The sequence below is a fragment of the Botryllus schlosseri genome, chromosome 15 (assembly GCF_051294905.1).
Source record: "Botryllus schlosseri isolate E-star chromosome 15, Bs_hap1, whole genome shotgun sequence".
NCBI lineage: Eukaryota > Metazoa > Chordata > Ascidiacea > Stolidobranchia > Styelidae > Botryllus > Botryllus schlosseri.
In genome coordinates this window covers 1,334,096-1,360,946 of record NC_137250.1, presented here as the reverse complement: position 1 = coordinate 1,360,946, position 26,851 = coordinate 1,334,096, and the positions used below count along the sequence as shown (strand labels likewise).

Genomic DNA, 26,851 nt, shown 5'->3' with positions numbered 1-26,851 from the left:
AACCCTGCTATTTAAAATTTACAGTCTTACTATATTATTTTTTACTTTATTACTGGCGTAATAGCTCGACCACAGAGCAAACGAATCTCTCGAAAGTAATGTAAAGTATATATATTTAGTTGAAATTACAAAAGAGGATATATTATAGGCATGTATATTTCAGAAGAACATCATTATGTATGGTACACAATACACGTATATATTTTCTCTAATATTATTAGGATGCGTCCGGTGTTGTCAAAGTGCCGTGACGTCACTATGAAGATCTTTTTGTGATATTTCATCATCTTTCTCGTACGCTTCATTTACACCACCCATCTCAACAGTCCTGGAAAAGAACGGCGGAAAATATCATGATATGGTGTTTTGTATAGAGGAGACCAAGACTTTATAATATTGTCTTATATATACAATCGTCCCCGCCTAATTCGGACAGTTTGGTTTCATTAACTTTTGGCCGAATTACTCAGAAAAGCGGCTTAATCCCATTTTAGCGGAAAATCAATTGTTCTTGAAGTCGTCATGCGTGAAGACAGAGAGCGCATTGGAAATAATGTCATTTTGTGCTATACTGTAGTAATTGGCACTGATCGCAAGAAACGCGCAAGAGGTATTGTACAGTAGTTTATTTCGATACTAAAATATTCAAGAATTATAGCAGGGGTCACCACCTTTTTGCAACCGAGGACTACTTTTTCGTAATGATTGAAGCGGCGGGCTACTATTTACTCCCGCCGTTTACCCGCACCACACTGAATTTCCGCTTTGATATTCATAGCACTTGGCGGGACTGGACATCATGTTATCTGTTTCTATAGCAGTCAGTGGGAAGCCTGGCATTGTATGATATCAACTAGTGCGCTGTACCCTGGTATTTAACTTGACACTGCAATTCTGAGTGAGTGTTCCAGAAGTGCAATAATTAAGCGTGTTTTGTGTTTGTTTTTGATGAAGTTCATGTCCGAAAAGGCTGATTCACAACGATAAGTTGAACCATAGACGCTTGAAACCTTCATAGTTGATGCGCATACACCACTGTACTTTTCCGTATCAACAATGCACCAAACATTTGCTGCACAGTGAGGTGGGGGTCATTTTGCAATGTTACAATTTCAATCTCCTACTGTTCAGCATCAAGAAATGACAAGATTTCATGATACCGGACAGCAGCAACGATTACAGAAAGTTAGAAACATGTATTAAACTGCATTGAGTGTAACAGAAACAAGCCGTGCCAAAAGATGCAATACGTAATGGGTATACAGATATAACTGAAAATCTGCTAGTACTTCAAGGCTGTCTGAGTCCGAATAGTAATATTGTTTACTACTTTGGCATTGTCCTGGTCGTCGAGCCATCGTAACGGAACCCCCCACCATTTCAAGAAGACCGTGGACGGCATTCCGTCATGTCACCTGTATAGGCAATGCGCCGTATCTTGAATTTCTGGTGATTCTAGCACAAGGGCGGGCAACATACGGCGCGCGGGCCGGATCCGGCCCGCAAAGGGATTTTGTCCGGCCCGCGGACAGTTATCCGTCTTACATGATAATGTGGCCCGCGGCCCCAGTCTTCCGAGATTCCCCACTACCGGCTTACATACGTCACATTTTAGTGACTGTATGTCATTATGCACATGTATGCGCAGCGAACGAGGGCGACGCTTATACGCGTAAGTTCGTCGAAGCGAGAAGACTTATTGCATTATCGGCATTTACGATGTAGGGGAGATGTGGTACCGATGGATCAAAAATTGGAAAATGATCGCTGGCCCCAAAATGTTCAGCCGAAAACAGCAGATCTTTCGCTGGCTCAGCACTTTGATACAAGCTCTACCTTTCGCGCACATATACATGAATATCCGTCTTTTCAAAAAATATTTATGGACGTTTAAAATTTGTTGCTCGAACGTGTCATCGGTCCCCACCCGGTGGGTCCAATGGCACACGACCCGGGGTCCTATGACACATATACCCTAAAAAACTCAGATGTGTCAACCTTTCTTGCTCAGTATTATAATCTAAGCTACAGCAAGCCAAGGAGGAATTTTCGGTCGCAACCGTCAAAACATAGATTAAATATTGTCTCAAATGTTGTCATAAAATCACGTTTCGATTTTGGCTCGGACTTATAAATTTGAGGGTACATACATATTACCTGAAAATTGACAGTGTGACTTCCAAAGACCTCGTTATAGCGATAGAACATGATATGCAATTATTACATAAAGATTTTCTATACGTAGTCATGTTTCATTTGTTTCATGATTAGTATGCTTGATTATTTTGCTTGATTTGGCTATTGTATCATCGGTCCCCACCCTACTAATTTTGTACATGAATCGAAAGAAATTCCACTCAAGGAAAGTACTGAAAAAAATAATAGGTTCCATTATATAGCCTGATACAAGCCCTAGACTTCACAATAAAAATTATTGCTGGTTTGTTCGTGTTGAAGGTTACAAAGAAAAATATATATGTCGATCTAAATTTAGTTTACACCCCCCAAAACAAAAAACATCTGTGAGAGACCCCATAGTTCGCGCCCGTCGAATTTTTTTGTATGTGTGGAGAGATGTTGCCAGCATGCAATTGTAGACAAGTTCACGGAGTGTAATCATGGAATTATCATAGAGAATTTTCAAAGTATTTTCGGTCCCAGTGATCCATCGGTACCACATCTCCCCTACTATACCCTAATGTCGTTTGTGGTAATCATGGTGTCTGTTGACTACAATGGTCACGTGTACGTCTACACGTGTAGGCTTCTGTAAGACACCGCTTATGCCAGGGGTCGCCAACTCAACACGGGTCAGGCGCCACTTTCAAATTTCGTAGAGGCCACGGGCCGCATGAATTCAATATCGAGATAAAATAGGCCACACAGTTGAACAACCACGCTGTCTCGTAACTTACTAAGCCCCAATGAATTGATATCTTAGAACATTTGGGGTACCGGGCTTATTGAACGCCTTGAAATCTTAATTAAGGATTGCACCGTGTGTTGATTGATCAGAGAGAAGCAGACATGGTGGTGCCTGTATGACAATGCTATTCTCAAATCCACATTGTCTTCGTCATTATTACCGAGAAATGGCTTTAAAATTACATTGCTGTCGTTAAAATACCGTCAATAAATACGATTTATTCATTGTATATGTGGATAAATGGGCGAATAATGTATCGATTCAGCAATCCGGCCCGCCAAGTTCCTAATTTTCCTATATCCGACCGCCGACTGGAGAAGTTGCCCGCCCCTGTTCTAGCACATACTTCTATATATTATTAATTGTAATCGAAGATATTTTCAAGTGTTTATATATGTAAGTTACATGTTAGTGTGTTTTAAACAAGAATAGCTGAACCAATCAATCTACATATTTAAAAGCTCACTGGTAATAATCTGACGAATATTGGTAAATGCTGCAATTCCACCTATTTTGGAATGGGCTCGCGGGCTACTCATCTAGTCCTCGCGGGCTACCTGGTGCCCGCGGGCACCGGGTTGGTGACCCCTGAATTAGAGTATACTATCTACGATGGTACTGTGCAAAGCACAGTATAGGGGTAAATAGTACAGTAATTCTTAATGGGCTGAAAGACCATTATCCTCCAAATAAAGTAGGCCTACTCCACGAAATAGTAGCAGATTAAAAGCAAGAAGAATTTAGCTAAGCACAAAACTCTTCTGTACCAATTCTCTGGACCGGAGTAAGAGCGACAATATTCAGTGGCACGGTTTTTTGTGAGTTCATTGTCGTTGTTAACGGACTGATAGATATACGTTGTTCCACCATAATCGCTCATCATATGTTGAAACGAACGTAGTGCTGTTTTTTGTGTCATAACCTAACGATAACAATTGCTAACCTGTGTCAGAATATAACGGAAATTTAATGTGTCATTTTTTTCGCGAAAATTTTGACCGAATAAAGAGGTTGTCTGGGTTATTCGGGGTCCGAATGATATATACAGGCAGCAAAGAATATGATGACAAAGAATGACCATCATTGGTTGGCGTGAACCCGTGAAAGGGTCTAGAGCGGTGATTCCCAACCGCGGCCCCCACAAAAATATTGAGAAATCGATTCATGAAAAATTATATTTATAAAATACTCTTGCTTGGCTTGGAGTCTGGAGTTTTCAATTAGGATTGCAGGAAAGTTGTGAGTAGACTGCTAAGATTACGTCACTGCTTTCCAGTTGAACGGGCAGTACATATAGATATAGGTATTGACAGGACCGTAACTGCCCATCCCAAGCCCCCCAGTTGGTGGGACCGAGCTCGAAGGGGGCCCAAAATTATTTAGTGAATTAACATAAATTATAGAGTATTTTATGGAATTTTATGCAACTTTTTCTAAGATTTTTCGCGCCGCGCGCGATTTCAAGTTTCCAAGTACTCTAATTAATTGGTACTCTTCCACAGAGATAAAATACACAAAGATTTATAGAAGTAGGCATATCGGCGTTGGCCATTACCGCGCCACGACGCATATAAAGTTTTAGGCCATGTAACATGCGACTCCGATCGGCAGCGAGAAAACCTTGGCCGAAAAGGACTGCCCTTACGCTGACCGAAAACTTCGTAATGTATATTCGAAATACATATAGGTATAATTGACCATCGACGCCTAAATGACTGGCGCCGAATGTTCCTGTCTTGGCAATCTGAACGTCACGAGACAAATAGGCTACCATCCCGCAGGAAAAATTATATGCCAGTGAAGAACTACCAATTTGAAATCGTGTGCATCTTTTAGTTTAGTATGTTTGGGCGATTCTACATTTCTTGATATAGCAGACTGGAGGTCACGAAATAACCAATAACACCATGTAACGAAGTCGTACCAACGGGTTCGCCCGTCCGAATATGTTTAATTATTATTTACGGGCCCTACAGTTTCCAAGACACCTCACTCAGCTCTACCGGTAAAACTGATTACGTGAGCAGAGAGGACAAGTAATTGATAGCAATCTATATGCAATTGCCGATCTTATTGACATATTTTATTTTGAATTATCGAAACTTGTCGCGCTCCACGCTGGCTCACTAAACGGGGATCTTGATTTCGTGGCAGAAGCGAACAACGGCACGGGGGATCGGTTTATCACCCTATGGGAGCTCAAGACCCAAGTGTTTTGGGGGGCCTGACGAAGTGCTGTTTCGTTCCTGCCAACAGGTATACGCCCGAAGATGATTAATTATTATTGAGTGGTCCTACCTTTTCAAACACAACTCCCTCCGTTCAACCGGTCAATCTGATTACGTGAGCAGAGAGAGGATAAAAATTGATACCAACATATATGCAATTCCCGATTATATTGACCGATTCAATCATGAATTTTATAAATGTTTTGCGCTTAGCGCGATTAGTCGGGAGAAGTTGCCTAAAACGGACACCCGATTTAGATGATAAATAGCGGTAAACAGCCATCTAGCCTGAGAAGGTCTGGGGGCTTCGAAGTTCTCTTTATCACCCTATGGGGGGCCAAAGAAAAACGTTTTTTTTTGGGGGGGGGGGGGCTGACGAAGTGCTGTTACGGCCCTTGGTATTGATAACTAATTTACGGATAGATGTGGAACAAGTGACTCACGATTGAATACGCCGAGATGCGTACTGCTTAGCCGGCAAAAAGCATCATAATTTGTAGTCCTACAGCTCGCCACCCAAGCGTCCGAATAATTTGATAAGTCGGTGTTTACCGAAAACAAGTGTCACACCGATTCCAAAAATACGAATTGAAATCTTGCCAGGGCAATAAAACTACTCCGAAATAGCCAGCAAAGGTTGATTGTTCTGAACAACGGGAGCGCGGCAACACAATGGCCAATGGCGTCAAGCGAATGATCGGAACAATGCCAATTTTCATAATTTGGTGACTATATTGGGTTCCTTTCATTGCCTTGGTATTCGTGCGGCCCCGGCCGTACTCTGAAATTCTAAATTTGGCCCTGCCACCGAAAAAGGTTGGGAACCACTGGCCTAGAGCAGTGGTTCTCAAATTTTTTTAGACACGACCGCTGTATGATAGTGAGAAATTTCGCGCCCCCCCCCTTATCGTCATTTCACGATATGCAACCAGAATGCTAGCAATCCCAACGGATAGTTTGACGACATGAAAGGGTATGAATGTGGATGTGGCTGCGTGGGAAGAACGTCAAAGTGCTTGCAGGAACACAAAAATCAGCATGTCCCTAGATTCATTAGAACACGCTCGGTGAAAGCTCACCCTTAACTCATCCGCTCAAGATTGATGCGGAACAATCAAAGGCCATAAATTCTGCAATTGGCAAACACTTGTTGGATAATCCAGCCTGTGCGAAAAATTATCGAGACGACAGATTTCTCATACTCGGAAAGGGTCGCTTATACTTTTGTAACGGCCCGGTCTTCGGATTGGAAATGCTTTATTACGGAGCTTCGCATGCAAACTGCAACGTATCGACACCACAACATAATACGACCTTAAGCCGGCGGTCACACGACCGACCAGCACGACGGCCAGACCAGAAAGAGGGAGTATCATGATCACAAGAAACCACGTGCACAGTTCATGACCACAGATACCATAATAACAAGGTTAACAGCAGCACTGGGGCTGCTACACTTTCATTTGTGCGCCTTGGAGTCGACTTTTATCAAAATACACCAGCCAAGGCTGTGTCAACAAAAGGAGTTCATGTATCATAATAAAAATAGTACATTGAACGCTCTCGTATTGGACATTTCGTGCTGGTGACGTCATATTTTGTGCTACAATAGTTGATATATGATGTTCTTTTGAATTCTCTAATAGTTGCTAACGATTACCCCTGACGAGTGTCAGCCGAAAATATTCGGGTTCATTTCAATATGAATATACTATTTGATTATTCCGAATTCCATGTAACTTCTGGCGAAAAATAGCGTCCGGCCGCACCGTGCCCAGGTTTGCACTGGAGTAAGTACAGTTCAAATAGGTAAAAAAAAACCTTGGAGTGCTTCGAAAATTAGATGCACTCCATTACTGATCACCTCAGTAGTTAGTATGATCGGTCGTGATGCGCCATAGGGTTCTTATGGGTGCGCTGGTGATGTGCCTGGAAACTCGTGTTGGTGATGGTACCCTTTTGACCCCCCCTTCCGCTCGTGATGTGCCATGTGTTCTTATGGGATCTCTGGTGATGGTACCCTTTCGGGTATAGGCTGCGTCGGTGATGTGCCATGAAAACTCGTGTTGGTGATGGTACCCTTTCAGACCCCCTATCGCTCGTGATGTGCCAATGGTTCTTATGGGATCTCTGGTGATGTGTCATTGGTTCTTATGGGATCTCTGGTGATGTGCCATTGGTTCTTATGGGATCTCTGGTGATGTGTCGTTGTTTCTTATGGTATCTCTGGTGCTGTGTCATGTATTCTTACGGGATCTGTCGTGATTCGCCATGTGTTCTTATGGGTGCGGTCGTGATTCGTACTTTCAGGCGTCTCTCGCGTGGTGTTGAATAGTCACCAACAATAACCGCACAAACGGAAACGTGGCTTGCAAGAGGATTAAGCAGTGCAACCTATATTTCGAATGACCTGCGCGCTGAATTGTTTCACAGCCAACCGCGGTGGTCGTGACTCGCCTTTTTTACTATAGGTGGTGACGGTGATTCGCCTGTCGTGTATTCTTACGGGATCTGTGGTGACTCGCCATGTGTTCTTATGGGCGCGGTCGCATGCGGCTATTGCGTCTTATGGCGGGGGTGGTGAGCGGCTATTGATGCTAACACGAAACCCGGGGTGGCGAGCGGCACTTATTTCTTATGGCGGCGGGTCTTATTTCTTATGGGTGCGGTCGTGATTCGTACTTTCGGTATAGACTGCGGGCGGCATGTCGTACTTTCAACAAAAAAGGTGTGAAATAGTTTGCCAAGTCTAGGAATCACTTGCAAGGTAATATTTTGGTATTTAGTTTACCACAGAGCCGGCGTAGACGGCGATCCGAATATCAACAATAACAACGCTCACGAATTAACACTTCAAATAGCTGTGAAATAGTTTGCAAAACCCCGCGATCGCTGACAAGATAATGTCTCGGTCATAACCATCTTTCACGACTTGGTGTCATAACCATACCGATCGCTCACGCGGTGAAATTTTAGTAATCAGTTTGTCACAGTACTTGATATCGCTGGTAAGATTTAACAAGTAACGAATAACAGACCGCGGTAACTTGAATAGCGACAAATTGTCACTTATTTCCGCTCTAACTCTAATCCTTTGTGAAGTGAACGCTTATTCAAAAGGGTGTGATATAATTTTAAAATCCAACGACCACTCACCGGATAATACTTCAGACATAGCAATTCCGCATACCCGCCTACAAGGTAATATTTCGGTAATTAGTTTGTCACAGAACCGTCGCAGGCGGTGATTGGAAAACCGACAATTTGTCACTCGCCCGCGATCGCTATATGTTTCACGCCTCCAGAATAGTGGCTGACTTTAGTTGCGTGATAAGATCCATGAAAATATTCAATCAATGTGTTAGTTTATCAACTTGAAATGAAACTCACTACACAAATCAAGTCGATTCGTATCTGAATTTTTAAGTCGGTACAACTCTAATCCTTTGACAAATCCCTTACCGCGTTTTTGTTGAATCGAACGTAACCCGAATATTACTGACGCCGACTTTCAGCCGCATCGAATTATTCGCACATTCCGCGCCACTGTTTTCACACTTATAGAATCAATACCAACTATAACTCTACAAGAATCAAGAATCACAAGTATGTGCATTACACAGTTATTGTCTTTATTAACTTGAAATCAAACACTTAACAAAAACACACAACTAATCATTTGGCAACTCTAGCATTACCAAAAAATTCCAGTATTGTTGATTGAAAATCCTTGAGTCATTATTATCAAAAATGTTATAGTACCGCATCGGAATCCATTCGCGGGATGTACTAAAGTTAAATCCAGATAATCCAAAATGAAATATTTGGACTTTGACATAGTCTGAATTGAAATATATTGACAAACATGACTACCAACTTTGATCCAGTCACATTTCAAGATCATACTTTGAAACAATCCTTGAAACTTACAACTCTATTCACGACTGAGTTTTCCGTTTATCAAATAGAGTTTCAGTAAATACTATCGCGATATTTTAATGTGTTACTACACACAATAGAATCAATCAATGAAATAGCACCTGTTGTAAATATTTCTAACTTGACAACCACTTGTGCGTACCGCGATCGACTTGCGACGCGATGAGTTAAATCGGAATATTTCAATCTATTTGTCGAAACCTTGAACAAACTATCGGGTTATTTTTTGTTGTAATCGAGTGAACGGAAATAGTATTACGTCTCAACATTTTAGCATCTTCCCATAAACAAAAGAGTAAAATACAAAAAACCTTGTCAATTCAATCCGTTTGTAACTTACCCAACCAACTCAACAGTATCCTTACGAAAAGTAGACAAGACTACGCGAGTAATCACTACAATCCAAAATCCATAGCAAGTTCGGTTGTATTCATATCCCTACGACGCGTCTTTTGTTTTTCAACTGTAAAAGTCGTTACTGTTTTGCAAGACAACGTAATTACTACTTGATATATTTTATAAACCAAAGTAAATACTACTCGGTGTGTGGTTTGAAATTAACATATTACATTTGAGTATACCGGATTTGAATGCCTGACCAACGTAGTTGAGAATTCATTTCTTACAATCAAACGCCGGTTTTACATTGAAAGGTATCATACTGTAAACATAAGGATTGACACATTGATTTGATATATGAGATTTTGTAATGCTCGACCACGACTTGATTATTAAATTATTCACGATAATTAGACCCGATGTTGTGGTAAAGGTTATTAGAAAATATCACTTTTGGCATCGAGTACCAGTCGAAGTGGGTGAACAATAACACCGAAATGATAAATGCGTTTCGTGCTACTATTGATACAAGTTCATTTCTATCAGGTGAAATAAACGCCATCACAAAACTCAGAGCATGCAAAGGTCTTGATTGATATGAATTTCGATTTGTGTCTTATGATTTTAGAAATATTATGATTCGTTAAAGTCGTATGTCCGATTACTATTTGATTGGAAACTTGATCACGTACCTCGATCATTACAGAAGATTATAACCCCATTGTCCGACAATCTTTTACAAAAGGATCGAAACCAAGTAACCCAAAGTCGTTGCCGTCGCATAAACAATTTGTACGACGTTTGATAATTGTACCCTATAACGTTGGTGTACTAGAGATATTTGTAAAACACACTCTGGTAAAGAAATCGAAAAGATATCCTACACCTAAATCTGATAAAACCATTTTGCACTTTTTGTTCGTCAGTAGTATCCATTTTAATTTTCCCATTTCCTCTCGTCAAAGTAGATGTAATCATAGTCACTAAAGAACTTACTTGGATGTGTTTGAATTCTAGACATAGTTATGATTTACTCAACGCAAGACCCAAGAACAACCGTAGTTAACAACCGTGCACACATATCCAAAATATCGCACACTCCGCTATTCCTAAAGTACAAACACCCGATACAAAATATCACTTGTTGCGGCATCATCTTCCCAATATCACCATTTTGTTTGCGTCAATTAGTTACTTTGTATGTTATCCCACAACTCTTACAAAAGTACGAAGGATATTAACATCGCACTAAGTAATTAACTTTACTCGATATTCTCACATTACGAAACTAAAGAATGGTTGGTTAGACTCTACAAACTGTTTCGATATCACAAGACCTTTATTGTCTGAATGGGTGTTCATGTATCTTAATAATCAAATAGTTCAACACAGAACTAGTACTAACAGAAACATCAGAGTTGTTTACACAAAAGTTTGTATGTGTACAGTATGCGAATACCATGTGTAAGTCCAGCGCAATTGCAGTATCCATTCGAGTTTAGTCAACACAAATTTATTACAACGGAGCCACGTAAACTTTCGTGAAAGAAAAGCATACTCACTTCCAGAGGGTTATGTCAACACCATAGCAGTTCCCCAACAACAAAGTACATATGTTTCTAGCCACGGTCCTTACATCTTTCACATAGATCAATCTACTTTGCTAACGAAAAGTGCTGAGTCATCACATGATCGCTCTCACAACAAAACAGCTAGTAGATATTATCATTCAAAATATTCCTAACCCTTTACACACCAGTGACAAATCATACAACGAATATGCTTTGCGGGTCGAATTGTTGTTCAGTGTCAATTCTACCTGTTGAAACGTACATTAAACAGCGCAATCCAATTAAAACCACGAATCTATTTTCATTTCGTCACATACAGAAAAATAAATTTTCTTTCTCCAACACATACTTGTAACCAATCGCTTTCATTAAACACACAACACCATAAAAGTATTTACTTTCTACAACATAGACATTCCGATGTAGTCAAGAAATATTTTTATTAATCAAAATCATCGATTTCTGTTCAAGGCGTTAGTGTGTGCATGTCATACCTGTGGGCCCCGTATTAAAATGGACACGACACGACTGACTGTAAGGAGATAGAAGTCTATCACATCGATTTACATGTGGTCTTCGCTACGGTTTCAAAAAACGAATCATCTCTTTTGCATTGATCTAGACCGAGCAAGTTAGTTAATGGCCATGATTGTGTTTGTCATATGCGAATGATAGGGTTACTGTCAAATCTACATACAACAATCTTCTGACGATCATAATAGCAATTTCATTTTCCGCCCCTTCATAATTGTACAACTCGAACTACGTTTAACAAGACCAATCACACTACCGGCGTTGAACACAAGATACCTACCCAAGTAAAAATATCATTCTGGTTTGGACAACTGACGTTTACCTGTGTAAAATTATCATTTTCACTTGGAGGTCCACCGTTACCTAACTAAAATACCATTGTCCTTTGGAGATTTATCGTTTACCCAGTGTAACAATCCCCTTTTCACTTGGAAATCTATTTTTGGCCTGAATAACAAACCCCTTTTCACTTGGAAATCTATTTTTGCCCTGGATAACAAACCTTTTTCATTTGGAAATATATTTTTTCTCTTGGTAACAAACCTTTTTCACTTGGAAATATATTTTTTCTCTTGGTAATAAGCCTTTTTCACTTGGAAATATATTTTTTCTCTGAGTAACAAACCTTTTTCACTTGGAAATATATTTTTTCTCTTGGTAATAAACCTTTTTCACTTGGAAATATATTTTTTCTCTGAGTAACAAACCTTTTTCACTTGGAAATATATTTTTTCTCTGGGTAACAAACCTTTTTCACTTGGAAATATATTTTTTCCCCGGGTAACAAACCTTTTTCCCTGAGCAACAAACCTTTTTCACTTGCAAATATATTTTTTCCTGGGTAACAAACCTTTTTCACTTGGAAATATATTTTTTCCCCTGGGTAACAAACCTTTTTCGCTTGGAAATATCTTTTTCCCTGGGTTACAAACCTTTTTCACTTGGTGATCCGTCGTTTACCTGAGTAAAAATATCATTTTCCTTTGGGGATCTGGCGTTTACCCAGTGTAACAATACATTTTCTCTTGGTCATCTAGCTTTTCCTAGAGTAACAAAACCATTTTCATTTTGAAATCTGACAACCACACCGACAATTTGATATTTTTGTATTTTCTTACAGCGAACAGCGACAAAATATACACCAACAACAACTCCGATACATTTGTCTAATCAAATATTCACTTGTGTTGGTGCATCCCATCAAAATCGTCGGTTACCCACATGCAATGCGCTCTTGTACACAGAAATGCATGTTTTGGAAAATTGGACAATAGGCTTCGATAGTTCTGTGATGTCCGGGTTCGTGCTTTGGATTTTCCAGAGTCAAAATGTCTGAATAAAACACCTCCTTGACGATGGTTGGTATGTGGATAACGGTGTTCGGAAAACGGTTGGATTTATGTCACCCATCGCGATAACAATTCCAGGTCGAGTTTTCCCCCGCGCGTTTACTATATTGTGTCTTTATTGGTCAATGTATGTCTCGACATTCAGTTTGAAATCGGAAACCCTGATAAGTATGTAACCGGATCCGGATATCAACTCTGAATCGATAAACCAATGAACAATATTCAAAGTAAACATGTTACACCCTGTGTTCCCACGAAAAAATACCATCCAGACATACGTCGCGCTTGTTTGCCCACATCAGTATACGCGTAAATGGAGGTGTGTGACATTGCATGCAATGTGTTGGTATACAAACATCGATCCACAGACATTATCATAGCCGGAAGTTTTGATGTAGATCGAATGTCATCAACCCGATACATTTCTGTTCCTTCTACGTCAATAATACAAGCGTCATTCCAATGCATCGCTCGAATGTGAGGTTCGTCTGGCGTAAAATCCATGTCAAATAACACCAAAGTGTGCTTTCCGTGTTTTATCATTTCCACCGACGCTTCTTGTCTGTGTCGTAACACTATGGTGCGGGGAGTTGAAAAACGGCGGATTGTGAAACGGATTGACATGACCAACAGAATCGACGTCAATAGCCTTGTGACGATGTCTTTTCAAAATGATACCGATCTCTTGTGGCGATGACCGTTTCGAAATGTCACCGGACGAACTGAATCCTTACGATGATGTGTTTTATGATTGCGTGTGAAATCGCGAGGTAGTGTTCTATTGTGGTGTACGATTGCAGTCTTCACAGAAACACACCTTATTGGATCACAGTATCAGTCCGAGATTTGCATAATCACTGTTCACGATATTTGTCTGGAGTCGTTATGTGGGAGTAGCGACATCCATGCATCGTGACTGAAAGACTGATCGCAATCATTTCGAGCACCACTTCGATAGTTCACCATGGTCAAACGCTGCAGCAGAAAACTTCGGTGTGGACAACACATTGATCGATGTATCCAATTGGTCTGGGTGGTCTGTCCGGAGATAGGGCCATGACTATCTTGTAATGTTACAACACGATAACACCATCGAGTAAATCAGTGAACGTTGTCGAAATATCGATGTAATAGCGCGGACTCAGAGCCATTGCAATGTGGCTTATTGGTATGACATTGTTATCGGGTGTGATGACATTCGATCTACATCAAAACTACCGGCTATGATAATGTCTGTGGATCGATGTTTGTATACCAACACATTGCATGCAATGTCACACACCTCCATTTACGCGTATACTGATGTGGGCAAACAAGCGCGACGTATGTCTGGATGGTATTTTTTCGTGGGAACACAGGGTGTAACATGTTTACTTTGAATATTGTTCATTGGTTTATCGATTCAGAGTTGATATCCGGATCCGGTTACATACTTATCAGGGTTTCCGATTTCAAACTGAATGTCGAGACATACATTGACCAATAAAGACACAATATAGTAAACGCGCGGGGGAAAACTCGACCTGGAATTGTTATCGCGATGGGTGACATAAATCCAACCGTTTTCCGAACACCGTTATCCACATACCAACCATCGTCAAGGAGGTGTTTTATTCAGACATTTTGACTCTGGAAAATCCAAAGCACGAACCCGGACATCACAGAACTATCGAAGCCTATTGTCCAATTTTCCAAAACATGCATTTCTGTGTACAAGAGCGCATTGCATGTGGGTAACCGACGATTTTGATGGGATGCACCAACACAAGTGAATATTTGATTAGACAAATGTATCGGAGTCGTTGTTGGTGTATATTTTGTCGCTGTTCGCTGTAAGAAAATACAAAAATATCAAATTGTCGGTGTGGTTGTCAGATTTCAAAATGAAAATGGTTTTGTTACTCTAGGAAAAGCTAGATGACCAAGAGAAAATGTATTGTTACACTGGGTAAACGCCAGATCCCCAAAGGAAAATGATATTTTTACTCAGGTAAACGACGGATCACCAAGTGAAAAAGGTTTGTAACCCAGGGAAAAAGATATTTCCAAGCGAAAAAGGTTTGTTACCCAGGGGAAAAAATATATTTCCAAGTGAAAAAGGTTTGTTACCCAGGAAAAAATATATTTGCAAGTGAAAAAGGTTTGTTGCTCAGGGAAAAAGGTTTGTTACCCGGGGAAAAAATATATTTCCAAGTGAAAAAGGTTTGTTACCCAGAGAAAAAATATATTTCCAAGTGAAAAAGGTTTGTTACTCAGAGAAAAAATATATTTCCAAGTGAAAAAGGTTTATTACCAAGAGAAAAAATATATTTCCAAGTGAAAAAGGTTTGTTACTCAGAGAAAAAATATATTTCCAAGTGAAAAAGGCTTATTACCAAGAGAAAAAATATATTTCCAAGTGAAAAAGGTTTGTTACCAAGAGAAAAAATATATTTCCAAATGAAAAAGGTTTGTTATCCAGGGCAAAAATAGATTTCCAAGTGAAAAGGGGTTTGTTATTCAGGCCAAAAATAGATTTCCAAGTGAAAAGGGGATTGTTACACTGGGTAAACGATAAATCTCCAAAGGACAATGGTATTTTAGTTAGGTAACGGTGGACCTCCAAGTGAAAATGATAATTTTACACAGGTAAACGTCAGTTGTCCAAACCAGAATGATATTTTTACTTGGGTAGGTATCTTGTGTTCAACGCCGGTAGTGTGATTGGTCTTGTTAAACGTAGTTCGAGTTGTACAATTATGAAGGGGCGGAAAATGAAATTGCTATTATGATCGTCAGAAGATTGTTGTATGTAGATTTGACAGTAACCCTATCATTCGCATATGACAAACACAATCATGGCCATTAACTAACTTGCTCGGTCTAGATCAATGCAAAAGAGATGATTCGTTTTTTGAAACCGTAGCGAAGACCACATGTAAATCGATGTGATAGACTTCTATCTCCTTACAGTCAGTCGTGTCGTGTCCATTTTAATACGGGGCCCACAGGTATGACATGCACACACTAACGCCTTGAACAGAAATCGATGATTTTGATTAATAAAAATATTTCTTGACTACATCGGAATGTCTATGTTGTAGAAAGTAAATACTTTTATGGTGTTGTGTGTTTAATGAAAGCGATTGGTTACAAGTATGTGTTGGAGAAAGAAAATTTATTTTTCTGTATGTGACGAAATGAAAATAGATTCGTGGTTTTAATTGGATTGCGCTGTTTAATGTACGTTTCAACAGGTAGAATTGACACTGAACAACAATTCGACCCGCAAAGCATATTCGTTGTATGATTTGTCACTGGTGTGTAAAGGGTTAGGAATATTTTGAATGATAATATCTACTAGCTGTTTTGTTGTGAGAGCGATCATGTGATGACTCAGCACTTTTCGTTAGCAAAGTAGATTGATCTATGTGAAAGATGTAAGGACCGTGGCTAGAAACATATGTACTTTGTTGTTGGGGAACTGCTATGGTGTTGACATAACCCTCTGGAAGTGAGTATGCTTTTCTTTCACGAAAGTTTACGTGGCTCCGTTGTAATAAATTTGTGTTGACTAAACTCGAATGGATACTGCAATTGCGCTGGACTTACACATGGTATTCGCATACTGTACACATACAAACTTTTGTGTAAACAACTCTGATGTTTCTGTTAGTACTAGTTCTGTGTTGAACTATTTGATTATTAAGATACATGAACACCCATTCAGACAATAAAGGTCTTGTGATATCGAAACAGTTTGTAGAGTCTAACCAACCATTCTTTAGTTTCGTAATGTGAGAATATCGAGTAAAGTTAATTACTTAGTGCGATGTTAATATCCTTCGTACTTTTGTAAGAGTTGTAGGATAACATACAAAGTAACTAATTGACGCAAACAAAATGGTGATATTGGGAAGATGATGCCGCAACAAGTGATATTTTGTATCGGGTGTTTGTACTTTAGGAATAGCGGAGTGTGCGATATTTTGGATATGTGTGCACGGTTGTTAACTACGGTTGTTCTTGGGTCTTGCGTTGAGTAAATCATAACTATGTCTAGAATTCAAACACATCCAAGTAAGTTCTTTAGTGACTATGATTACATCTACTTTGACGAGAGGAAATGGGAAAATTAAAATGGATACTACTGACGAACAAAAAGTGCAAAATGGTTTTATCAGATTTAGGTGTAGGATATCTTTTCGATTTCTTTACCAGAGTGTGTTTTACAAATATCTCTAGTACACCAACGTTATAGGGTACAATTATCAAACGTCGTACAAATTGTTTATGCGACGGCAACGACTTTGGGTTACTTGGTTTCGATCCTTTTGTAAAAGATTGTCGGACAATGGGGTTATAATCTTCTGTAATGATCGAGGTACGTGATCAAGTTTCCAATCAAATAGTAATCGGACATACGACTTTGGTTTAACGAATCATAATATTTCTAAAATCATAAGACACAAATCGAAATTCATATCAATCAAGACCTTTGCATGCTCTGAGTTTTGTGATGGCGTTTATTTCACCTGATAGAAATGAACTTGTATCAATAGTAGCACGAAACGCATTTATCATTTCGGTGTTATTGTTCACCCACTTCGACTGGTACTCGATGCCAAAAGTGATATTTTCTAATAACCTTTACCACAACATCGGGTCTAATTATCGTGAATAATTTAATAATCAAGTCGTGGTCGAGCATTACAAAATCTCATATATCAAATCAATGTGTCAATCCTTATGTTTACAGTATGATACCTTTCAATGTAAAACCGGCGTTTGATTGTAAGAAATGAATTCTCAACTACGTTGGTCAGGCATTCAAATCCGGTATACTCAAATGTAATATGTTAATTTCAAACCACACACCGAGTAGTATTTACTTTGGTTTATAAAATATATCAAGTAGTAATTACGTTGTCTTGCAAAACAGTAACGACTTTTACAGTTGAAAAACAAAAGACGCGTCGTAGGGATATGAATACAACCGAACTTGCTATGGATTTTGGATTGTAGTGATTACTCGCGTAGTCTTGTCTACTTTTCGTAAGGATACTGTTGAGTTGGTTGGGTAAGTTACAAACGGATTGAATTGACAAGGTTTTTTGTATTTTACTCTTTTGTTTATGGGAAGATGCTAAAATGTTGAGACGTAATACTATTTCCGTTCACTCGATTACAACAAAAAATAACCCGATAGTTTGTTCAAGGTTTCGACAAATAGATTGAAATATTCCGATTTAACTCATCGCGTCGCAAGTCGATCGCGGTACGCACAAGTGGTTGTCAAGTTAGAAATATTTACAACAGGTGCTATTTCATTGATTGATTCTATTGTGTGTAGTAACACATTAAAATATCGCGATAGTATTTACTGAAACTCTATTTGATAAACGGAAAACTCAGTCGTGAATAGAGTTGTAAGTTTCAAGGATTGTTTCAAAGTATGATCTTGAAATGTGACTGGATCAAAGTTGGTAGTCATGTTTGTCAATATATTTCAATTCAGACTATGTCAAAGTCCAAATATTTCATTTTGGATTATCTGGATTTAACTTTAGTACATCCCGCGAATGGATTCCGATGCGGTACTATAACATTTTTGATAATAATGACTCAAGGATTTTCAATCAACAATACTGGAATTTTTTGGTAATGCTAGAGTTGCCAAATGATTAGTTGTGTGTTTTTGTTATGTGTTTGATTTCAAGTTAATAAAGACAATAACTGTGTAATGCACATACTTGTGATTCTTGATTCTTGTAGAGTTATAGTTGGTATTGATTCTATAAGTGTGAAAACAGTGGCGCGGAATGTGCGAATAATTCGATGCGGCTGAAAGTCGGCGTCAGTAATATTCGGGTTACGTTCGATTCAACAAAAACGCGGTAAGGGATTTGTCAAAGGATTAGAGTTGTACCGATTTAAAAATTCAGATACGAATCGACTTGATTTGTGTAGTGAGTTTCATTTCAAGTTGATAAACTAACACATTGATTGAATATTTTCATGGATCTTATCACGCAACAAAAGTCAGCCACTATTCTGGAGGCGTGAAACATATAGCGATCGCGGGCGAGTGACAAATTGTCGGTTTTCCAATCACTGCCTGCGACGGTTCTGTGACAAACTAATTACCGAAATATTACCTTGTAGGCGGGTATGCGGAATTGCTATGTCTGAAGTATTATCCGGTGAGTGGTCGTTGGATTTTAAAATTATATCACACCCTTTTGAATAAGCGTTCACTTCACAAAGGATTAGAGTTAGAGCGGAAATAAGTGACAATTTGTCGCTATTCAAGTTACCGCGGTCTGTTATTCGTTACTTGTTAAATCTTACCAGCGATATCAAGTACTGTGACAAACTGATTACTAAAATTTCACCGCGTGAGCGATCGGTATGGTTATGACACCAAGTCGTGAAAGATGGTTATGACCGAGACATTATCTTGTCAGCGATCGCGGGGTTTTGCAAACTATTTCACAGCTATTTGAAGTGTTAATTCGTGAGCGTTGTTATTGTTGATATTCGGATCGCCGTCTACGCCGGCTCTGTGGTAAACTAAATACCAAAATATTACCTTGCAAGTGATTCCTAGACTTGGCAAACTATTTCACACCTTTTTTGTTGAAAGTACGACATGCCGCCCGCAGTCTATACCGAAAGTACGAATCACGACCGCACCCATAAGAAATAAGACCCGCCGCCATAAGAAATAAGTGCCGCTCGCCACCCCGGGTTTCGTGTTAGCATCAATAGCCGCTCACCACCCCCGCCATAAGACGCAATAGCCGCATGCGACCGCGCCCATAAGAACACATGGCGAGTCACCACAGATCCCGTAAGAATACACGACAGGCGAATCACCGTCATCACCTATAGTAAAAAAGGCGAGTCACGACCACCGCGGTTGGCTGTGAAACAATTCAGCGCGCAGGTCATTCGAAATATAGGTCGCACTGCTTAATCCTCTTGCAAGCCACGTTTCCGTTTGTGCGGTTATTGTTGGTGACTATTCAACACCACGCGAGAGACGCCTGAAAGTACGAATCACGACCGCACCCATAAGAACACATGGCGAATCACGACGGATCCCGTAAGAATACATGACACAGCACCAGAGATACCATAAGAAACAACGACACATCACCAGAGATCCCATAAGAACCAATGGCACATCACCAGAGATCCCATAAGAACCAATGACACATCACCAGAGATCCCATAAGAACCATTGGCACATCACGAGCGATAGGGGGTCTGAAAGGGTACCATCACCAACACGAGTTTTCATGGCACATCACCGACGCAGCCTATACCCGAAAGGGTACCATCACCAGAGATCCCATAAGAACACATGGCACATCACGAGCGGAAGGGGGGGTCAACAGGGTACCATCACCAACACGAGTTTCCAGGCACATCACCAGCGCACCCATAAGAACCCTATGGCGCATCACGACCGATCATACTAACTACTCACCTCTCGTATCCACCAACCATATTGTTCAGTATACTGCGGTAAGTGACGGACTTACGTTTTGAGGGGATCCTTCCCGTTGTAGAACATCTCTGCTTCTTCAATGGTCTCCATCATTTCTCTCCCAGTAGTGTCACGGAACCAGAGCGATACCATGCCGCCTACGATCGCAAGAACTCCAAAGATGGTGTTAGGCAGCCAATCTCCAAAGGTCTGTAATTCTATTATGGCTGGCGAGATTATGCTTCCAAACCTCGCACTCATCGATCCGAACCCAATTCCGTTACCTCTGAATATAATGGATGCATTCGCGTTCACGGCGACTGAATATGAATATGATTCTATGTCATATCATTTGACTATGAATTTAATAAACTTTAAATTAGTGCTCCTTTCTTTTGGATATATACCGTTTGTGTTCCTTTTTTAGTCTCGGCTGTAGTTGATCTGCACGTACAGTCAGTGATCGCATTATATTAGGTATCCCGATGAATATCAAGGTATGTAAGTAGGAATATCCTTGAATGTTTATTGTTCTACACAAACAGGGAATTATTACCTTTGTTATGAACCAAATAAGCACTTTTATAATCCCCCGACCCCATATGAACACCAAGAAACGTCATCATAAGGATCTCCAGGAAGCCTCCCCCTCCTCAACTTTCTTTTACTGGTTGTTTCATTAAAACCGTATCTTTATACAGGAGATTCACAAAATCACACCATGTCCTTAGCGCGCTAAATCCGGTGTAATGCTATTCGCGGACGAGCCGTTGTAGATAACGGCGGACGCAAGGCCAATGCATTTATTTCTATTGGCTCTCTCCGCATTTCTATTCTTGTCGAGCAAGAAATTGTTTAGTCGACTACTAGTCTACTACTCTTGATGTTTTATGGTCTGTATATAATATTCTTCAATGCCAACAAATCGTATATTATTTCTCAAATAAGCGGGGATCACCTACAGCAGTGGTTCTTAACCTTTTCTCTTGCAGCGCCCCCTTTCAAAACTTATCGTGCTCCAGCGCCCCCCCCCCACCTTATATTGTAAGAACTGTAATAAAGACACTGGGCCAGAGGGAGGGCCGTAACAGCACTTCGTCATCCCTTCTGAACAAATGATTATCTTGGTCACCCACGGCGTGATAAACCAAACTCGTGTGGGCCTCGCCCCCAAGAATCCCGTCGCGTGATTTCAATGGTCAGCAAAGTTTATGTGGCCTGGTCGTCCTAGTAGCCAAAATTTTCTATAATGCATGAATGAAATAGGTTGTGATTGCATAATGCATATATATGTCACTATAAACTTTTTATCCTCTCAGCCCACGTAATCAGAGCTGTTGTATTGGAAAATGTAGGCCACGTAATTAATAATTGAACATAATCGGGCGTGCCCGTTGGTACAATTAAATCGTCACATGTTATTTTGTTACCTCTTGTCCGCTATATAGTCAAAAGATATTGAAACTCATAAACGTATTAAACTAAAGTTAGCACAAGATTCAAAACTGTTATTTCATCACTGGCAAATAAATTTTTTGATGAATGTTATTTGTCCAGTAGGGGGCAGGTTGCGACGACATGATATAACTCGGCACGAGCGATTTAATCACATATGGACAATTAGACTTATATGTATCGAAGTTTACGCTCACCATAAGGGCAATCCTCTTCGGCTAAGGTTTTCTCGCTGACGATCTTTTTGACGAACTTCTCAGGGTCCCATACTCACCGGAACTTTATATGTCTTCGTGCATCGTGTCGTGGTAATGGCCGACGCCGAAATGCCTATTTCTATTTTCTCTAATTATGCTTATTCTTCCGTGAGGAAGTCTTCATAACATGTTTAATTTATGTTCATTCACCGAAAAAAAATTTATGGCTAACGGGTCGGGGGTTTGGGTTGCAGCAGTTTCGGTCTTGGTAAGAGGTCAAAGTTCAGTCGAGGGATTTTGGTATTGGAAACATTTCGCGCTTTAATCGCGCTCGAGGACCATTCGACTATATTAAACCATATAATAATATGCAATAATTGGTATATATTCAGGGTTTAAACAAGGTTGTTAAACCAACAAACGGGTACGGTTTCATATACCCTGTGGTTCGGATTTTGTCTTGGTGCTTTGTGTAACTATAAGTAAATCAACTGAGAATGGGATGCATATATCTGCTCACATTGATTCAGTACTGTACCCACTACCCAGTTATTAATTTTTGACATGAATGTATTCCAAAAAAAGCTAATTTTTGACATGAAAGTATTCCAAAAAAAGCTAATTTTTGACATGAATGTATTCCAAACAAAGCAACTCATATTATATAACGTTCATGTGAGGTTGTGAACCACAACACGAGATGATATTATCCTTTATGACACGATGAAAAAACATTCAAACGATTTAATTTTGTAGCTCTCAAATACAAGTATATTCAGTTATTGATTTCGTGCACAAAGCTTCAAAACTTATGTTATGTACAAGGGTTATCTCACTCTCAATCAAAAGTTATATATAGTGCCTCCTTCTTCGATTCTTACATATAATATCTAATTCGAAACATTTTGTTGAAAATAACCCTAGCAAGCTTGACGGCAGTGTTTTAAATAACGGGAAATTGGCGATCTAAAAGTACGCGCAATTTGTTTCATATGAATTATAATAACCCAGTGCATTTATGAAAACATATATGTAGCAAACATCGTCGCGTAGCGCGACTAAAAACGTCGGGATTTGACATGTTTTCTGTGATGTTTATTTGTTCCGGATACTCCTAACGATATGTCCTACTACCACATCATCTACTGCGAAGCCAATTTTCTCCAGCGCCCCCTTATCGCCCCCATGAGCCCAACGCCCCCATATCGCCCCCTGGGCATTTTCGCCCCCTTTAAAATCGCCAGCGCCCCTTGGGGGGCGCTGGTGGCAAGGTTAAGAACCACTGACTTACAGTATATGAGGAATGGGGAGCACCACCCTCGAATGCTATTAGTATTTCTCAATACGTCCGGCAATGCTAATAATTATGGACTACTCATATCACAATCCAAATTATATAAAAGTCACGATAATCATAGGGCCATGATATGCTCTTTATGCCTTTTTTCCATTGCTCGCGAGTCGAGCGTCAGAGTTGAGAGCTTTATATTTTCACATTCAAGTACCGTTTTAAATGCTTGAAAAAATATCGTTACTCTATGTTTATCGTTTTCCTATACATCCCAGCACGTAATATTGTAACATGTATTGAGATGGATATTAAATAAAACATTTTCCATCTGAGATATGCCTCCAGATGATATTTGATTTTTACCGTAACATTAATATAATTCATACATATTTCAGAAGACCTATAAATACAACTAATGTCTCATCAGAAAATAATGCTCATGAACGTAGTAAACTATACCCATGCTCAGTGCTGCCAACACTTCCATGTTATATACCTGACTACAGTTGGAAAAAGCTCTCCGGTGAAGTTATAGATAATGGCGAACGATCCCGATACAAACGCTTTTCCCAAGAAGGCAAAAGTCAATTCCAAAGTCTCCAATGCTGCGTTAAATCACAAATCCATTTACATAGGAATCGACATAATATCATAGAAACAGACGTACTCGGATTTCCACCCGCATACGAGTTCACAATAGTAGCCGACAACAGCATAACCCCCGAACCGGTCAAGGTGATCGAGAGGAGTAATCGTCGACCAACGCGATCCATGATGAGAATGCAAATGGCGTAACTGATCAGTTCGAAAATTCCCGCTGAAAGTATAAATCGTATACTTGTGGAAGGTTCACAGAGATTTGGCCGTAGGAAAGAGGTAGATCGGAAATCTTTGCGTCCATATACGGATGTTATATATTTCTAAATATTTCAGTAAGGTTTTGTCTTATTTCAACACAAAAATCTGCTGCGTGTGCTGGCTGTTTACGACCAGGTAAAACTTGTGGTATGATTGAGCTTGTCTACTGCTTTACACTTGAACGGTCTTTCATCAAGTCTCGTGCGTGCGCATGCTGCTCATATTATAAGATTCAACTCACCGTATATGTTATTCATGAATATGTCTCCTGGCAAGCTGCCGGCATTCAACGACACGCCGTAATAAACCATGCTGTTGATGAACCTACAATCGATAGTGTTTAAGAACAAAGAAATATCGAAATACCTCATTACAGTTACGATATTTACTATCCGATTGTCTTACCAGTTGAAACCGACGGCTAATGTAACTTTTGTAATCCCACTGTAACGAAATAAATCTCTCGTAGAATATTTCTTCTCGTTTTTGGATTGTTCCTACAAATGCAGAAATGAAATACAGTTGGTATTGTTGTTTGTGGTATTCGTGGAGTTTGTCGACCATTTACATCGGGCCGATAGTCCTCATTTTTGATTCCGTACTTGCCGACTTAGCACGGCTCAGTTCAGAGATGACGAGGGGGAGCCTAGATAAACCTCTAACACCTAGGTAGGAGTTCTGGACTCCTAATTGTCATACAAATATGCAAAATATATATGCATTTTTGCCTGACAATAAGATTTATGTTTGACTTACTATCCTCCTTCAAACAATACAAAAGTATGGAAAGAGTGCCCATGCATCCATTCACCCCTATACTCAGTCTTGAAAATGCATCTCAACTTGGGCACTGCGAATTATTTAATGTGAACTCCGTCATATTTGAGACGTCGTTTTTAAAGAATTCTATCAATTTTCTATCCGATGGTGCCTTTGTGTTTTACACCCCGGGGATAATTCAAATACTTCTTTTCTTGAAATATTTTCATTGAAATTTGGTATTTCTCGCGTATTCCACTACGAATATTTATTTACACCAAAACTTAATTATATAATAGATGTCCAGAAAGTTCGATCCGTCTTCTAAGTACATTTATTAGTCATTCAGCAGAATGATAAGGACTTACAAATGTTGTGTCCATACTGTTCAATTATAATAGCGCGATTGGCCTGTCAAAACGAAATTGCCTACTTCAGGGTAAATACGCTGCGCATTGGCCTAAATAGAACAGTGATCTTGGATTGCCAAGCATAAAGCGCCTGCACCACAGTCGCGAATATATATAGCCTATATTCTTATCCCTGAGTGGGGCTGGGTAAAATAGAGTACCTGAGTGATTTGATTCTGAGTCGAGTGTTTGTTTCCAAATAGAGTGTTTGAGTACCGCTCATACTGGCGCCATAACAGTATAAATAATTTGGAAAGATCAATCCCAGCAAACATTTGATGGTCCACATATAGCCCATGGACGTACCATCATAAGTCCCAGACCTATCCCCCAGACTGTTCACTGGGACTGGAGGTGTTGAATCCAGACATGGGGTGATTACTTCACGAATGTAATCGATTGCGATTACGATTACTTGTGAATCCCGCGATTACGATTACGATTACAGCAAAATCAGGAAGTAGTCGATTACGATTACGATTACATTTCAAAAGTAATCACGATTACTCACGATTACATTTGTTTTGCTTCTTAGAACTAATATATTGGAGATATTGGAAGACAATATAAGACTTGCGATGAAAATAAGGTCTAATGAGATAACAACTTTCTTTATAAATCATACGTCATTTGCTTGTTACGTCATAATGCACCCATTGCCCAACTCCATGCAGGACTATTCGTCGCACCCAACGATTTGCATTCTTGCCAGGTCCGTAACTGCCACTCCCCAATAGGACCAGGAGCGAGCTCTAAGGGGACTCCAAAGTATTTCGTAAATCAACATAAATTATAATAGAGTATTTTCAAGAGAGTTAACTTGAAGATATTCTTCGAGCTTCGGGATTTAATGTCTCTAAATAGCTTGATTTTGAAATGCATATCTCTCCCCGTCAAGAAAAAAAGCATGCATAATTTATAGGAATATGCATTTCGGTGGCCGTCACTACCCCGCCACAACACACCAAAAGACGTCTGCAATTTAGGCCAACATGCAACTCCACAAAGTGTGCTACCAAAGAATGACCTTGGCCAAAACTTTGGGTATGTGTCCATTGTCAGTAGCCGCGCTCTGTGGGCGTGACGAATAATCCAGTCCTTTCAATCTGAGCCCCAACAATGCAAATGCTAGCAGGGGCACTCACAGAAGAATGAAGACATGACAATTTGTGTGTGCGTCTCACGAAAATTTTCTTTTAGTCTGCTACGTTTGGGCGACTACAGTATCTTTTGATAGTAAAGTAAATAGTAAAGTTACCACATTATTTGTATTTCTTCTATGATCATGCAGTCCTGGTACATGGAAATAGGGCTGTAAACTGTGAAAACTGATAAAAATTACTATATTATGAATACGATCCATTCTATATCACTCGAGCAGAGTTGAAAAAGTTGGTTGAACCGGATTGATCGGAAAACTGATCTGTGAACATAACGACTTGGACTCGTAGTTGAGTCAAACAGTATGACTCGGACTCGACCCCATACTAGCTGACTTGGACTCGAAGGTGAATTGAAAAT

The 26,851-nt window shown here is 39.8% G+C and overlaps 1 protein-coding gene across 1 annotated transcript in view; it reads right to left on the bottom strand.

Moving 5' to 3' along the window:
• Positions 1 to 30: 30 nt before the first annotated feature.
• The window catches only part of LOC145457005 (organic cation transporter protein-like), a 44,452-nt gene continuing 17,631 nt past the window's right edge, over positions 31 to 26,851 (bottom strand). Inside the window, exons 9-14 of the mRNA XM_080335158.1 lie at positions 24,567 to 24,658; positions 24,403 to 24,485; positions 23,971 to 24,120; positions 23,800 to 23,908; positions 20,416 to 20,646; positions 31 to 328 (exon numbers count right to left, since the gene is read on the bottom strand). Of these exons, the coding sequence (XP_080191284.1) occupies positions 238 to 328; positions 20,416 to 20,646; positions 23,800 to 23,908; positions 23,971 to 24,120; positions 24,403 to 24,485; positions 24,567 to 24,658 (756 nt within the window). The 3' untranslated portion in view covers positions 31 to 237. The remainder of the gene's footprint in view (positions 329 to 20,415; positions 20,647 to 23,799; positions 23,909 to 23,970; positions 24,121 to 24,402; positions 24,486 to 24,566; positions 24,659 to 26,851) is intronic.